Here is a 17,729-nt window from a genome sequence, read left to right on the forward strand (position 1 = left end):
TAGCATGCAGGAGGTGGGGGAGTGAAGCACTGTGAGCGCTGTACTTACCCCTCCTCCTGCTCGCTCTTCTCTCCGCGCCGCTGTGTCCTGGCTGCGTCAGGACGTACAGAGCGCACTGTGACCTGATGCTGCAGGAGGTTAAGTGACTGCAGCATGGGCCCCAGAAGAGAGCCAGGACAGGGAGAGTAGCGGCAGGAGAGGTAAGTTACTTTATTATTTTACAGTCTGATCTGAGGTCTGATATGGGGTTCTGAAGGGTCTAATTGGGGATATGGAGGTCAGACTGGGGGTCTGGAAAGGTCTAATGGGGGTCTGGAGGTCTGACTGGGGATCTAGAGAGGTATATTAGGGGGTCTGGAGGTCTGACTGGGGGTCTAGAGAGGTCTAATATTGGGGTCTGGCGGTCTAATGGGGGTCTGATATAGGGGTCTGCAGGTCTAATTCGGGTCTGAAGGTCTGGTCTGAGGTTTGATATGGGGGTCTGGAAGTCTAATGGGGTCTGATATGGGGGTCTGGAGGTCTGGTCTGAGGTCTGATACATGAGGGGTTTGGTCTGAGATGGGGGGTTTCTGACATGGAGGTCTAATGGGGGTCTGATCTGAGGTCTGATATGGGGTCTGACATAGACGTCTAAAGAAGGTCTGGTCTGAGATGGGGGGTCTCCTCTGAGCTTTGATCTGAAAGGTAAGGGGGAATTTTTTTGTACTGGCGCACTATCTGTGTGGTACCAGTATTTTCAGGGGAACTGCAGTATAGTATTGGGGAGCACAGCAGGCACAGTATTAGAGGTGGCAGGATGTGGTGTTCAGAAAGTGAGGAGGAGGATGGAAAAGTAGGAAACTAAGATGTCTGTTTGTCAAACTCTGCAGAGAGAAGGGATGGCTGAAAGAAATCATCATGGTGGTCTGGTCTGAATGGAGAAGATGAAGAAAGAGAACATGTACATCAGAGAGGAGACGTCACTGGATGTAAGAGGTATGTGAACTGTATTACCCTGTACGTTCTGTAGGGCTGTATGTACTGTTTTCTATGTATGTCTTTAAAGGGGTTGTCTCCTTTTTTTATTTTTTTTCTAACGAGCACTGCCTTCTCTGGTCTGTTTACCTGCTCATCACTGCAAATGCTGCGGTGAGCAGGTAAACAGAGCAGAGAAAGCAGCTCTCATGTGAGCGCTGCCCTCTCTTCAAACAGCTGATTGGAGGGGTTGCCAGGTGTTGGACCCATGCCGATCTGGAGGGAATGGATTAGGTTGAAAGTTTGGCATGTGGGTGACGTTTCAATTTTTACCTCAGGCAGCAGAAAGGCTAGGTGCTCCCCTGCCCCTAGCCACAAAGCACTGAGGGAGGTGGAAGAGGGGGCGCCATTTTATTTTTCACCTCAGGCAGCAGAACCGGCCCTGACTAGTGCTGAAGGTAACAGGTATTCTGCCTGTATTTTCTAGACTGTTGTAATAATTGTGATCTATTTTTTAGATTTATTTTTTCCTAGTGTCTCATACCTGTTTCTACTTAGGGATTTTTGTACCATCTTTGGCAAATGTATCTCATAGGTTTGAATTGTGCTATATGTTTCTTTTCCCATAATCCTAAACTGTCCTGTGTACACTATAAATCAAGCTTTATTTTTATTTATTTTTTTGTTCTACAGATCTAAATGCCAGCGATATTCTCCAAATGTTTGGCAATATGTTTTTTGTTTTTTGCCAAGAATCTGGATATGACACAATTCTACGGGTACTTGGATCCAATGTCAGAGAGTTCTTGCAGGTCAGTTCCTGTTTTGTTGCACACAAAAAAGCTCAACGGAAAGTTATAAATTACAGCAGATAATCATTTTTCTGGCACTTGCTGTGACCACGAATACTAAAACACGCACACACACATATATAGATAAACCATGTTATTTCTGAGACGTTAAAAAAAATCAATAACGGTTATGAAAAACAAGATGACAGTCAATGACTCTCGGATCAGTGAAGAAGTCTCAAGTGAGCTTTTAAGGGTTGCAAACTAAAAAGGAAATCAATTAAGCTGAAATGTGAGAAGAATGAATAGCGGCATCCAGGATACACTATAACAGCAAATGAAATGCTGTGGTAGGATTGTTGTGGTATTCTACTTGGCAGATCTCTGTTCTCCTTAAAGCGAGATATCTCATCAGATAAGGACCTGTTGTTTAAATCTAGTTTTTATGTTATGTGCAAAAGTTTAAGGAATTTTTTATTGATTTTATATGTAATTTGTAGGTTTAAAAAAAATAAAACCTGTCGTTTTCACATTGTCCACTGTCTAATAATAAATCCCTTTTCTTGGTCTGTACAGATCAATTTTAGCGCCCACCTGCCTCATGGACGGTCACCCTAGGAATAGATCACATGAACATTTATTGACCATAGAATAAGTGATATTTAAATTCCTACACTGCACAATAAAAACAGCTGTGCTACCAGTGGGTGCCAAGAGGAAATGGACCTGATTTCCCTTATGATAATCCACCAATCACTGAACAGTCCTCCATTTATAGATATTCTTATGCATTATTTGTTGTGGTAAGAGGAGAATTTATTTTAATAAATCTCATTTGACCATTCTTTTTACATTTTTAGAACCTAGATGCTCTGCACGATCACTTGGGTACCATCTATCCAGGTATGCGTGCTCCATCATTTAGATGTACAGATGCAGAAAAGGGGAAAGGACTTATATTACACTACTATTCAGAGAGAGAAGGACTTCAAGATATTGTTATTGGGATCACCAAGACAGTGGCGCAGCAGATCCATGGAACAGAAATAGATATGAAGGTGAGTTTTCACGTTCCGACTTATCATGTTTTTCTTTATTCCGACAGCGTCACCTTTGGGCTATCCAGCCTCGTAATGCAGTATGGCTTGTACACGGGAGTAGCACTACTGGATAGCCAACTCATATACTGTATTTCTTACAGAGTACTGTGTGAACATGTAAGCCAAGCTTAAAGTGTGTTTTTCTTTTAAACCGTCATAGAAAATGTTAAAAATAAAAAAGAACCATTACTCCCTTTTCCAGCTCAACATAATGGAAATGCCAAGAAAGGTTTGCTCACCCAATAGCTAGCCCTGATTCAGTGCCTTAATGTATTCCTATTGTTCTGGATAATCTGGCGCCAACGCTGCTGTTCATGTGAACTCTATAAACTGATACACTGGCAAATTGTGATACATTGGTGGATCAGTATTATAATTGAATTGTCCGTGTAACTTCAGTTTTTGCCTTTACAAATGGTGGTTTGAGGAGCCGTTCCTGGGGATTTAAAGGACATTTCTAGAAGGATAATCCTCACTGATGGAGGTGAGGAATTTCTTCCCTGCTAAATGAGATTAATTATTTGTTCCAACAAACACGAGAGCTTTGTCCCAAGCCACAATGAGGGACATTTATAAAGACTGGCGTTCACATACACCCGTCTTGATCCCTTTGTGCTGGAATGAGATGCGCCTAATTTGCCTCTTAATAAATTAGGTGCATCTCTGGCAGTCTGTGCAGCAGAAACTGAAGTCTACACCAGCCAGGGGCTGGCATAGACTTCAGCCATAACTTATGCAAGTTTCTGGCATGTTATATTAAATCTGGTGGGCCGTGCTAAGCCCCACCTTTTTTTACTAAGCCCCGCTTCTTTTCTCACCAATTCAAAGGTTTTAAATTATTCTGCACATATGGTTTAATCCATAATTTGCTACTTTTTTACACCACTATTGGGGCGTAAAGACATTCGTAAATGCCTCTCAATGACCTGCATATGTAGTACCCTAGAATTGCAACCTCTTCATTTTGAGGATTGGTCAGCTTCCAGCAGTCAGGCCTCCACCAGTGTGAAAGTGAAGGCATGTCATAGTTATCTTATCCTATTGTCATGTTTGGGTGTGGGAGAGAAACACAACACCAAACATAGGAGGGAAAGGGGTGGGGGAATAAGGTCTGGAAACTAAGGAAAGGAGATGGACACCTCCTAGTAAAACCCTAATCAAAGTCCTGAATAACTACCAGTATGAACAGACCCCAGAGGTAGGTGAGTTCATACACAGGAATACCTGATGTCCTAACTCACCCTATAGGACCCTGGTACTAATGTCAGGACTGAGACAACCTGTTCCTCCAAAAGAAAGGACGAACAGGAGTCTCCCTCAGGCCTTAATACAAATGACAGGGAAATGCAACACACAAAATAACCCAAACAAAATACAAAAGGGAAAGAAAACACTTAACTTCAAATGGCTATGGCACCACCAGGAACTCAGCCAAGATCCACACACCAGCTATTCACAACCAAAACTGAAGCTATAAACTGCATAGCATAGTAGGAGAAACAACAATAGAGATGGTTAAATGACCACAATAGCCACACCTGGGCAAAGAAGGTGTGGCAAGCACCAGAAACAACAGACGTCATTTGATCCAAACGAAAAACATGTCAGATCAAACCACGTGTTGCCAGTCTCACCGATCTCCTGCCACCGATCGCGGGAAAGTCTGTGACACCTATAGTGGGGAAACCTCTTCATGTACAGCATAGAATAATTTCAAGAAATGACATCTAACCTACTAATATTTTAGTAATTATGCTTGACATCTTCTCCAGCATTAGGAGGCTCTTCATCAAATTAAAAATTTGCAGTTAATAAAAATATTTTTAGAACTGCTTGGGCATCTGCTTTATATACCATCAGTCACACTTTTATTACTTCATTACTATTCCAGAGTGTTTTTCTCTTAAGTAGTCTCCTAACTTGGGAGGAATATGCTTATATTCATTCAGAATTTACATGGTTGAGCATTGCACAGAATTAATTGCCTTAAATATTGTTAGTTGACCTGGTTCCATGATTGAAACATAAAATACAGGCTAATAAAAAATAGCGGAGCCTTTGCATAAAATCATGGAAATAAATGTAGAGTAGCATCTGACATAATCAGCATAATGAATATTAATACATGAAGACTAAGCATGTACTTGAAGAGTGGATCTTAACCACAGACAGCTGTTACTGACGTGACTGTTGATGTGTTACTTCACTGAGGTGTCATACTCGAAACAGCTGTCGGTACGATCACATTGCTGTTCTGCTGCTTAGGTTATTATTGTCATTTTGTGCTTGGAGCTTTTATTGCCATTGAAAGAGCGAATACGTTTATAGTACCCTACAGTCATTCTCATAGTCTGTCTTCCATCTTCTGAAAATGCCCATTAAAGCAGTTGTTAAAGATACAATACAGTCATACATGAGGAAATCAGTTGGTATATTTTGGAAATGTCTTGGAGCTGCAATACAACACCTAAGGTTTGGTTTTAGCAGTGTCGTAATTCTGCTGTCATTTCTGTCTGCTTTACTGTTGCTCCCATGGACGAAATGAGTATGATTTGGCTATGGGAAGATGGGAAAATATGACCATTAAGCTGAGCAATGTGAGATAGTTAGAATTTAGTGAGATAACCCTTTTCTGTATGCCTGTCAGGGAATATATGGACATCTGAGTGCAGCAAAGAGTAACTTTTGCTGTTGCACTCATTATGGCCACTAGGCAATACTACGTTTCCCTTGCATCGGCTGCACACAGCTCCCATGCCAAAATGCACAGTAACAGTTCCCCCACTTACCATGTGCCATTTATAATATTGTCATCTTCTTACACAGCTTCTGGGTCCCCTCAGGCCCTAGGATCCAGGTGTCAATTTGCTACTTCTGCAACCCCTATAGCTATGCCCCTGTTACAGCTTCATGGTAAGAAGGGGCCACACAGTTGTGACAACCCTTTCAATGTCAGCAACTTGTAGCTTAAAGCTCGCCATACACATTAAACATCTGTCAGCCGAGCCATCTAGTGTGCATCAGGACCTCCGCCAACAGCAGATGTCAGAGGAGATCCGTTTTTGGGGGGGAGGGCAGATAAACCACAGTTGGGAGTCTGGTAGAGGTGTCATCTCTCCTTCCTACTGAGAAGACATGCTTACTTGGCTGAGCCAAGCAGACGTGTATGAGGGGATCATCAGGAGTGATGGCTGTCAGCCAAATAAGCTATGTTATGTGTATGACAAGCCTTAGACTCTACTATTCTTCAGTTAATTGATAGTCCAGAACTGATTCCCTTTTATTTTTAAGAAAGGGATTTATGTTGAACCCTTTCAGCACATTTTAAAGTAGTTTTCCAAAATGTGTAAGCATTTAATTTTAAACTGCAATAAAGTAAACTTTTAAATTGACTCACTTCACTGTTTGGTCTCATTAACCACCTCAGCCCCCATAGCTTAACCCCTTAAGGACACAGCCTTTTTACACCTTAGGACCAGGCCATTTTTTGAAAATCTGACCAGAGTCCCTTTAAATGCTGATAACTTTAAAACGCTTTGACTTATCCAGGCCGTTCTGAGATTGTTTTTTCGTCACATATTGTAATTCATGACACTGGTAAAATGGAGTCAAAAAAAAAATTTTTTTTGCACCAAAAAATACCTAATTTAACAAAAATTTGGAAAAATTTGCAAATTTCAAAGTTTCAGTTTCTCTACTTCTGTAATACATAGTAATACCCCCAAAAATTGTGATGACTTTACATTCCCCATATGTCTACTTCATGTTTGAATTGTTTTGGGAATGATATTTTATTTTTTGGGGATGTTATAAGGCTTAGAAGTTTAGAAGCAAATCTTGAAATTTTTCAGAAATTTACAAAAACTCAATTTTTAGGGATCAGTTCAGGTCTCAAGTCACTTTGCGAGGCTTACATTATAGAAACCACCCAAAAATGACCCCATCTAAGAAACTACACCCCTCAAGTTATTCAAAACTGATTTTGCATACGTTGTTAACCCTTTAGGTGTTGCACAAGAGTTATTGGCAAATGGGGAGGAAATTTGAGAATTTAATTTTTTTGTCTAATTTTTCATTTTAACCAATTTTTTTCACTAACAAACCAAGGGTTAACAGCCAAACAAGACTGTATCTTTATTGCCCTGACTCTGCCGTTTACAGAAACACCCAATATGTGGCCGTAAACTACTGTACGGCCACATAGCGGGGCGTAGAGGGAAAGGTGCGCCGTATGGTTTTTGGAAGGCTGATTTTTATGGACTGGTTTATTTACACCATGTCCCATTTGAAGCCCCCTGATGCACCCCTAGAGGAGAAACTCCCTAAAAGTGACCCCATCTAAGAAACTACACCCCTCAAGGTATTCAAAACTGATTTTACATACGTCGTTAACCCTTTAGGTGTTGCACAAGAGTTATTGGCAAATGGCGATGAAATTTGAGAATTTCATTTTTTTGCCTAATTTTCCATTTTAACCCATTTTTTCCACTAACAAAGCAAGGGTTAACAGCCAAACAAGACTGTATCTTTATTGCCCTGACTCTGCTGTTTACAGAAACACCCCATATGTGGCCGTAAACTACTGTACGGGCACACAGCGGGGCGTAGAGTGAAAGGTGCGCCGTTTGGTTTTTGGAGGGCTGATTTTGCTGGACTGTTTTTTTGGCACCATGTCCCATTTGAAGCCCCCCTGATGCACCCCTAGATTATAAACTCCATAAAAGTGACCCCATCTAAGAAACTACACCCCTAAAGGTATTCAAAACTGATTTTACAAATTTTGTTAACCCTTTAGGTGTTGCACAAGATTTAATGGAAAATAGAGATACAATTTCAAAATTTCACATTTTTGGCAGATTTTCCATTTTTATATTTTTTTTCCAGTTACAAAGCAAGGGTTAACAGCCAAACCAAACTCAATATTTATGGCCCTGATTCTGTAGTTTACAGAAACACCCCATATGTGGTCGTAAACCGCTGTACGGGCACACGGCAGGGTGCAGAAGGAAAGGAATGCCATACGGTTTTTGGAAGGCAGGTTTTGCTGGACAGTTTTTTTTTACACCATGTCCCATTTGAAGCCCCCCTGATGCACCCCTAGAGTATAAACTCCAAAAAAGTGACCCCATTTTAGAAACTACGGGATAGGGTGGCAGTATTGTTGGTACTAGTTTAGGGTACATATGATTTTTGGTTGCTCTATATTACACTTTTTGTGCGGCAAGGTAACAAGAAATACCTTTTTTGGCACCGTTTTTTTTTTGTTATTTACAACATTCATCTGACAGGTTAGATCATGTGGTAATTTTATAGAGCAGGTTGTCACGGACGCGGCGATACCTAATATGTATACAATTTTTTTTATTTATGTAAGTTTTACACAATGATTTCATTTTTAAAACTAAAAAAATGTTTTAGTGTCTCCATAGTCTAAGAGCCATAGTTTTTTCAGTTTTTGGGCGATTATCTTAAGTAGGGTCTCATTTTTTGCGGGATGAGATGACGGTTTGATTGGCATCTATTTTGGGGTGCATATGACTTTTTGATTGCTTGCTATTACACTTTTTGTGACGTAAGATGACAAAAAATGGCTTTTTTTTACACCGTTTTTATTTTTATTTTTTTACGGTGGTCATCTGAGGGGTTATATCATGTGATATTTTTATAGAGCCGGGCGATACGGACGCGGCGATACCTAATATGTATACTTTTTTTTTATTTATGTAAGTTTTACACAATGATTTCATTTTTGAAACCAAAAAAATCATGTTTTAGTGTTTCCATAGTCTAAGAGCCATAGTTTTTTCAGTTTTTGGGCGATTATCTTGGGTAGGGTATGATTTTTGCGGGATGAGATGACGGTTTGATTGTTACAATTTTGGCGTACATGCGACTTTTTTGATCACTTTTATTACCTTTTTTGGGAAGTAAGGTGGGCAAAATTTCAATTTCATCATAGTTTTTTATTTTTTATTTTTATGGTGTTCACCGTTCGGGTAAAGTAACATGACCGTTTTATAGATCAGGTCGTTACGGACGCGGCGATACCAAACATGTGTAGGGAATTTTATTTTTTTCATTTTTTATCAGTGATAAATGTGTTTTTTGATTTTTACTTTTTTTTCACTTTTATTCACTTTTTTTTGACCCAGACCCACTTGGTTCTTGAAGATCCAGTGGGTCTGATGTCTGTATAATACAGTACAGAACAATATATATTGTACTGCACTGTATTTTACTTACACTGAACAGATCTATGCCTTTCAGCACAGATCTGTTCAGCACCATGGGCAGCAGGACGCCTGAGAGGCGTCCTGTTGCCATGGGAACCTTCCCCGTCTGCTCAGTTCTGGTCAGAACTTCGCAGACGGGGAAGGGTAAGGAGGGGATCTCTCGGGGGGCTGTCTGGGGGCTCTCTCCCTCTCCATCGGGGGGCTGCAAAGGCACAGCAGCCCCCCGATGGGAGAGGGAGGGAGCTCCCTGCGCTGTTAACCTTTTCCATACAGCGGTCCGTACGGACCGCTGTATGGAAAGGGTTAAACGGCTGACATCACATCGCAGATGTCAGCCGTTTATACCAGGGTGCCAGCAATGTGCTGGCACCCTGGTATACCCACTAGAAACCAACGATTATACAAGGGAAGGCGGGCGGGGGACCAGAAACTGCAGAAATCGCAGCAAACCGCAGGTCTGAATTGACCTGCGGTTTGCCGCGATCGCCGACATGGGGGGGTCACGGGACCCCCCCGCGCATTTAGCCTAGGTGCCTGCTCAATGATTTGAGCAGGCACCGGGTTCCGATCACTGCCAGCCGCACGGCAGTGATCGAAAATACACAGGGCGTACATGTACGCCCTGTGTCCTTAAGTACCAGGGCACAAGGGCGTACCTGTACGCCCTATGTCCTTAAGAGGTTAAACACCCTGAAAGACCAGGCCACTTTTTACACTTCTGACCTACACTACTTTCATCGTTTATTGCTCGGTCATGCAACTTACCACCCAAATGAATTTTACCTCCTTTTCTTCTCACTAATAGAGCTTTCATTTGGTGGTATTTCATTGCTGCTGACATTTTTACTTTTTTTGTTATTAATCGAAATTTAACGATTTTTTTGCAAAAAAATGACATTTTTCACTTTCAGTTGTGACCCCATTTTGGAAAGAAGACACCCCAAGGTATTCGCTGATGGGCATAGTGAGTTCATGGAAGTTTTTATTTTTTGTCACAAGTTAGTGGAACTTGCCATGCCCCTCACGGAATACCTTGGGGTGTCTTCTTTCCAAAATGGGGTCACTTGTGGGGTAGTTATACTGCCCTGGCATTCTAGGGGCCCAAATGTGTGGTAAGGAGTTTAAAATCAAATTCTGTAAAAAATGGCCGGTGAAATCCGAAAGGTGCTCTTTGGAATGTGGGCCCCTTTGCCCACCTAGGCTGCAAAAAAGTGTCACACATGTGGTATCTCCGTATTCAGGAGAAGTTGGGGAATGTGTTTTGGGGTGTCATTTTACATATACCCATGCTGGGTGAGAGAAATATCTTGGCAAAAGACAACTTTTCCCATTTTTTTATACAAAGTTGTCTTTTGCCAAGATATTTCTCTCACCCAGCATGGGTATATGTAAAATGACACCCCAAAACACATTCCCCAACTTCTCCTGAATACGGAGATACCACATGTGTGGCACTTTTTTGCAGCCTAGGTGGGCAAAGGGGCCCACATTCCAAAGGGCACCTTTCGGATTTCACCGGCCATTTTTACAGAATTTGATTTCAAACTCCTTACCACACATTTGGGCCCCTAGAATGCCAGGGCAGTATAACTACCCCACAAGTGACCCCATTTTGGAAAGAAGACACCCCAAGGTATTCGCTGATGGGCATAGTGAGTTCATGGAAGTTTTTATTTTTTGTCACAAGTTAGTGGAATATGAGACTTTGTAAGAAAAAAAAAAAAATCATCATTTTCCACTAACTTGTGACAAAAAAATAAAAAATTCTAGGAACTCGCCATGCCCCTCACGGAATACCTTGGGGTGTCTTCTTTCCAAATTGGGGTCAACTTTTCCCATTTTTTTATACAAAGTTGGCATTTGACCAAGATATTTCTCTCACCCAGCATGGGTATATGTAAAATGACACCCCAAAACACATTCCCCAACTTCTCCTGAGTACGGCGATACCAGATGTGTGACACTTTTTTGCAGCCTAGATGCGCAAAGGTGCCCAAATTCCTTTTAGGAGGGCATTTTTAGACATTTGGATACCAGACTTCTTCTCACGCTTTGGGGCCCCTAAAATGCTAGGGCAGTATAAATACCCCACATGTGACCCCATTTTGGAAAGAAGACACCCCAAGGTATTCAATGAGGGGCATGGCGAGTTCATCGAATTTTTTTTTTTTTGGCACAAGTTAGCGGAAATTGATATTTTTTATTTTTTTCTCACAAAGTCTCCCTTTCCGCTAACTTGGGACAAAAATTTCAATCTTTCATGGACTCAATATGCCCCTCACGGAATACCTTGGGGTGTCTTCTTTCCGAAATGGGGTCACACGTGGGGTATTTATACTGCCCTGGCATTCTAGGGGCCCTAAAGCGTGAGAAGAAGTCTGGAATATAAATGTCTAAAAATTTTTACGCATTTGAATTCCGTTAGGGGTATGGTGAGTTCATATGAGATTTTATTTTTTGACACAAGTTAGTGGAATATGAGACTTTGTAAGAAAAAAAATATATATTTCCGCTAACTTGGGCCAAAAAAATGTCTGAATGGAGCCTTACAGGGGGGTGATCAATGACAGGGGGGTGATCAATGACAGGGGGGTGATCAATGACAGGGGGGTGATCAGGGAGTCTATATGGGGTGATCACCCCACTGTCATTGATCACCCCCCTATAAGGCTCCATTCAGATGTCCGTGTTTTGCGGATCCGATCCATGTATCAGTGGATCCGTAAAAATCATACGGACATCTGAATGCAGCCTGACAGGGGGGTGATCAATGACAGGGGGGTGATCAATGACAGGGGGGTGATCAGGGAGTCTATATGGGGTGATCACCTCCCTGTCATTGATCACCCCCATATAAGGCTCCATTCAGATGTCCGTATGTGTTTTGCGAATCCGATCCATGTATCAGTGGATCCGTAAAAATCATACGGACATCTGAATGCAGCCTGACAGGGGGGTGATCAATGACAGGGGGGTGATCAGGGAGTCTATATGGGGTGATCACCTCCGTCATTGATCACTCCTCTGTAAGGCTCCATTCAGACGTCCGTATGTGTTTTGCGGATCCGATCCATCTATCAGTGGATCCGTAAAATTCATACGGATGTCTGAATGCAGCCTTACAGGGGGGTGATCAATGACAGGGGGGTGATCAATTACAGGGGGGTGATCAGGGAGTCTATATGGGGTGATCACCACAGTCATTGATCACTCCCCTGTAAGGCTCCATTCAGACGTCCGTATGTGTTTTGCGGATCCGATCCATTTATCAGTGGATCCGTAAAATTCATACGGACGTCTGAATGCAGCCTTACAGGGGGGTGATCAATGACAGGGGGGTGATCAATGACAGGGGGGTGATCAGGGAGTCTATATGGGGTGATCACCACAGTCATTGATCACTCCCCTGTAAGGCTTCATTCAGACGTCCGTAAGTGTTTTGCGGATCCGATCCATCTATCAGTGGATCCGTAAAATTCATACGGACCTCTGAATGGAGCCTTACAGGGGGTTATCAATGACAGGGGGTGATCAGGGAGTCTATATGGGGTGATCACCTCCATCATTGATCACTCCCCTGTAAGGCTCCATTCAGACGTCCGTATGTGTTTTGCGGATCAGATCCATCTATCAGTGGATCCGTAAAATTCATACGGACCTCTGAATGGAGCCTTACAGGGGGTTATCAATGACAGGGGGGTGATCAATGACAGGGGGGTGATCAGGGAGTCTATATGGGGTGATCTGGGGTGATCAGGGGTGAATAAGGGGTTAATAAGTGACGGGGGGGTGTAGTGTAGTGGTGGTTGGTGCTACTTTACTGAGCTACCTGTGTCCTCTGGTGGTCGATCCAAACAAAGGGGACCACCAGAGGACCAGGTAGCAGGTATATTAGACGCTGTTATCATAACAGCGTCTAATATACCTGTTAGGATTTAAAAAAATCACATCTCCAGCCTGCCAGCGAACGATCGCCGCTGGCAGGCTGGAGATCCACTCTCTTACCTTCTGTTCCTGTGAGCGCGCGCGCCTGTGTGCGCGCGTTCACAGGAAATATCGCGTCTCGCGAGATGACGCATGGATGCGTCCAGGAGGAATGAATCAACCACCTTCCGGACGCATCCGTGCGTTAGGCGGTCGGGAGGTGGTTAAGGGGTTTGACCTGGGAAAAATATTCAACAATTTTTAAAGAAGCACCTGGATCTGAATACATTTGTAATTGCACGTAATTAAAAATTTTGTATAGCCAGTGAGATATTAAATAAAATGTATCTGTATAGCGCCACCTGCTGTTTTTTTTTTTTCTTATTCCTTTGACCTACTTACTGGGAAGGCTGCACATGCTCAGTTTCATCCTTCAACTGTCTCCTGAGCTGTGATAGGGAGAGCATGGACACGCCCGCTCAGCTGCAGCAGAAAAGACACTCCCCTTGAGCTTTCAGCTTAATATAAATCTAGCAGAGCAATGAATGGGGAGATCTCTGTATCCATGTGCGGTACACAGCCGCTTCTAGCTTTAGAAAGAGATTTAAATGTATTATATGATGTCTGATTTTCATTTTTTACATTGCTCATAGGATAACCCCTTTAAACAACTTCTGTTTTTGGTCAAATGATCATGGGACATCATTTACACCCATCACTTGGGGTTCCTATTCAAAGTAATTCCCCCAATGTATGGCACATCAACAGTAATGCGCAGTACATTAGACTGGGTTACTAATCTGAGCAAATGAGCTTATGTCACTGTTGAGACATATGCCCAGTAAGTAACCAGTGGGCTCATTGCTTAAACAGCGCATGTTCCCAAACTTTGCATGGGGCATCATGGGATTTGTAGTCTTTAGTGTATGTTTGAAACTACTAACATGCCCTGCTCCAAGAAGTGAAGAGGCAACACAGAGTCATGAGCCATGGAGCACATAAGGTTATATAATACACAAATTGAAAAGACAAATATATATTATACAACTGCTACTTCTATATCCCCTATAAGAGGAGTCTTATAGGCCAGGCAATGCTGCTCTGGATTTCTGGGATTTCTGCCAATTAGGCGCTCTCCATAAGGAGATATAGTATCCCCCGATTTCTAAACTAGGCCTCTCATGCAAATTTATGCGTAACTTCCATTATCTGGAATTTTAATATTTTTCATTATGCGCATGTAATATAAAACATCAAAATGTGTCTACTTTTTGATGTTTTATTAAGGTCATTCAACAAAGAAATGAGGAGTTTGACCACACACAATTCTTGATAGAAGAAAAGGATTCCAAAGAGGAAGACTTTTATGAAGACCTGGACAGATTTGAGGAAAATGGAACTCAAGAATCCCGTATCAGTCCTTACACGTTCTGCAAGGCGTTCCCTTTTCATATAATGTTTGACAGAGATCTTGTTGTCACCCAGTGTGGAAATGCCATCTACAGAGTTCTTCCCCAGGTATCTATCTATCTTTAATGCCATTTTAACATTTAGTTGAGCCGTAATAACATGCAATGGGTCAGATTTTAGTTTATCAGTTTTAACTAATAGTGGGAATACATACCAGAAAAGAGAACATGAAGAACATTCTTAAACCTTTCCTTTGGGAATGCTGGCCTTGTTTTCTCTGCTAGGATTGCTTCCTGTTATTAGTTAGATACAAGCTGCCAAGTAACGATAGGCTGTTTTTTCCTGCCAGCTAATAGCCCTAGATTCTTAGAGCAGATACAACAGACGTACACGTGTAGTCACCAAATTTCTGCAAGTAGAGTACACTAGTCTCTCACATTGTAAATACTCCATGATCCAGTCTAGCGTCCTTTCATAGAAGACAAATAGGGGCGTATAGGTTAGACAATTCTTACATGGTTTAGTTGGAGGAACAGTTTGTAATACTTGACCAATTGTTTTATTTGTGGCATTTTCTCTAGGCTGATTTGTCATACCTTTCTTCTATGTATAACACAGATCATCCATATTAATGTTCCTTTCCTCTGAAATGTATAGCTCCAGCCTGGAAACTGTAACCTGCTGTCAGTATTCTCCTTGGTACGACCCCATATTGACATTAGCTTCCATGGAATCCTGTCTCACATCAACACTGTGTTTGTCCTGAGAAGTAAGGTAAGAGTGAATAGTGGAGATATGGGTGCACATATATTCTTCACTGTGAATCTCTGAAAATGTACAGAGTTAAGTTCAATCAGTCAACATGTTGAATATGAGAATGCTGCATTGCATGAGAAAGTAAGGATTCGTGAATCAAAAACATGACAAAAAAAGTGTAACCGGTAACCTGCCCTTAAGGTTCCAGCTTACTAATGCGCACTTACCTCTGCACATGTAGAGAAATCATTGGCAATTCAGCCTTCTATACATAACCCTTCTGTCCTTACTGGAATGGAAATCACACCCAGACTTCCAGGTGTGCCTGAGATAGACTTGTGCCTACACACTGCAACCTATCTGAGGAGGCAGAGCTGCAGGGAGGAGGGAGATAGCAGTGGCATGAACCAATAAGGAGACAGGAGGTGTGGCTTAGACTACTTCAGACTTCCAGTATGTACTGTAGCTAATCGGTAGTCACAGATCACAGCTGTGTCCTAATGAAGGTGAGCTAAAAAGCAGCCAAGCAGCAAGATTAGAAGAAAATAAATAGCAGGCAATCACCTGCTATACATAATGACAGTGGCTGTATAATATACCTCATGGACGTAGAGCTATAACAAAGCACAACAGCCTTGATAAATGAGCAGAAAAAATGAGAGAAACATATCTGAAGAGGAGGGGTATTGTCTAGTTTGTTTGTGACATGAAGGAGAACACTGGAATATAGACAAAAAACCATATAACCACTAAAATGTTGTAACTCTTTGATGTGGTATCCATCAAAAGAAGAAAAGATATTTTTTAGTTTAAAAAGGGTAGTCCCATCCAATAATGTATAGGCATGTGGCCAGTATAGCAATATGATGATCAGTGTGTGGGGTGGGGATGGGGGGTGGATCAGACAAATGTAGTTGATTAAACAGAGGTTGTCTATGTGCAGGGAAAATCAGTAAAGGAGACACTTGGTGAACACTGCAGCAACTTCATTCTAAAGGATGATGGTGGTCCTGGTAGTCAGAGCCCATTGATTAGGAAGAAGTTACATATCCTGAGCATATGCCAACTCCTTTGAATGACAAAACACGAGTTGTGTTAGGGAATCGTGTTAAATGACACTGACCAAAAATATAAACGCAATACTTTCGGTTTTGCTCCCATTTTGCATGAGCTGAACTCAAAGATTTGAAACATTTTCTACATACACAAAAGACCCATTACTTTCATATATTGTTCACAAATCTGTCTAAATCTATGTTAGTGAGCACTTCTCCTTTGCCGAGATAATCCATCCCACCTCACAGGTGTGGCATATCAAGGTGCTGATTAGACAGCATGAATATTGCACAGGTGTGCCCTAGACTGCCCACAATAAAAGGCCACTCTGAAATGTGCAGTTTGATCACACAGCACAATGCCACAGATGTCGCAACGTTTGAGGGAGCGTGCATTTGGCACGCTGACTGCAGGAATGTCTACCAGAGCTGTTGCCCGTGCAATGAATGTTCATTTCTCTACCATAAGCCGTCTCCAAAGGCGTTTCAGAGAATTTGGCAGTACATCCAACTGGCCTCACAACCGCAGACCACGTGTAACCACACCAGCCCAGGACCTCAACATCCAGCATGTTCACCTCCATAATCATCTGAGAGCAGCCAACCGGACAGCTACAGCAACAATCGGTTTGCAAAACCAAATAATTTCTGCACAAACTTTCAGAAACCATCTCAGGGAAGCTCATCTGCATGCTCGTCATCCTCATCGGGGTCTGGACCTGACTGCAGTTCGTCGTTGTAATCTATTTGAGTGGGCAAATGCTCACATTCGATGGCGTCTGGCACGTTGGAGAGGCGTTCTATTCATGGATGAGTCCCGGTTTTCACTTTTCAGGGCATATGGCAGACAGCGTGTGTGGCGTCGTGTGGGTGAGGTTTGCTGACGTCAACGTTGTGGATCGAGTGGCCCATGGTGGCGTTGGGGTTATGGTATGGGCCCATTGTTGTGCCATTCATCCACGACCATCACCTCATGTTGCAGCATGATAATGCACGGCCCCATATTGGAAGGATCTGTACACAATTCCTGGAAGCTGAAAACATCCCAGTTCTTGCATGGCCAGCATACTCACCGGACATGTCACCCATTGAGCATGTTTGGGATGCTGTGGATCGGCGTATACGACAGCGTGTTCCAGTTCCTGCTAATATTCTGATCAACTCTATGCGACGGAGATGTGTTGCACTGCAGGAGGCAAATGGTGGCCACACCAGATACTGACTGGTTTTCTGACCCTTCCTTCCCCAGTAAGGCAAACCTGTGCACATTTCAGAGTGGTCTTTTATTGTGGGCAGTCTAAGGCACACCTGTGCAATATTCATGCTGTCTAATCAGCACCTTGATTTGCCACACCTGTCAGGTGAGATGGATTATCTCGGCAAAGAAGAAGTGCTCACTATCAGATTTAGACAGATTTGTGAACAATATTTGAGAGTAATGGGTCTTTTGAGTATGTAGAAAATGTTTCAGATCTTTGCGTTCAGCTCATGCAAAATGGGAGCAAA

General features: G+C 42.4%; 1 protein-coding gene across 1 annotated transcript in view; it reads left to right on the forward strand.

Moving 5' to 3' along the window:
- The window catches only part of GUCY1B1 (guanylate cyclase 1 soluble subunit beta 1), a 100,139-nt gene that overhangs the window by 50,646 nt on the left and 31,764 nt on the right, over positions 1-17,729 (forward strand). The window contains exons 4-7 of the mRNA XM_040418580.1: positions 1,648-1,766; positions 2,606-2,803; positions 14,290-14,520; positions 15,070-15,186. Coding sequence (XP_040274514.1) covers positions 1,648-1,766; positions 2,606-2,803; positions 14,290-14,520; positions 15,070-15,186 — 665 coding nt within the window. The remainder of the gene's footprint in view (positions 1-1,647; positions 1,767-2,605; positions 2,804-14,289; positions 14,521-15,069; positions 15,187-17,729) is intronic.

The sequence above is a fragment of the Bufo bufo genome, chromosome 2, assembly GCF_905171765.1.
Source record: "Bufo bufo chromosome 2, aBufBuf1.1, whole genome shotgun sequence".
NCBI lineage: Eukaryota > Metazoa > Chordata > Amphibia > Anura > Bufonidae > Bufo > Bufo bufo.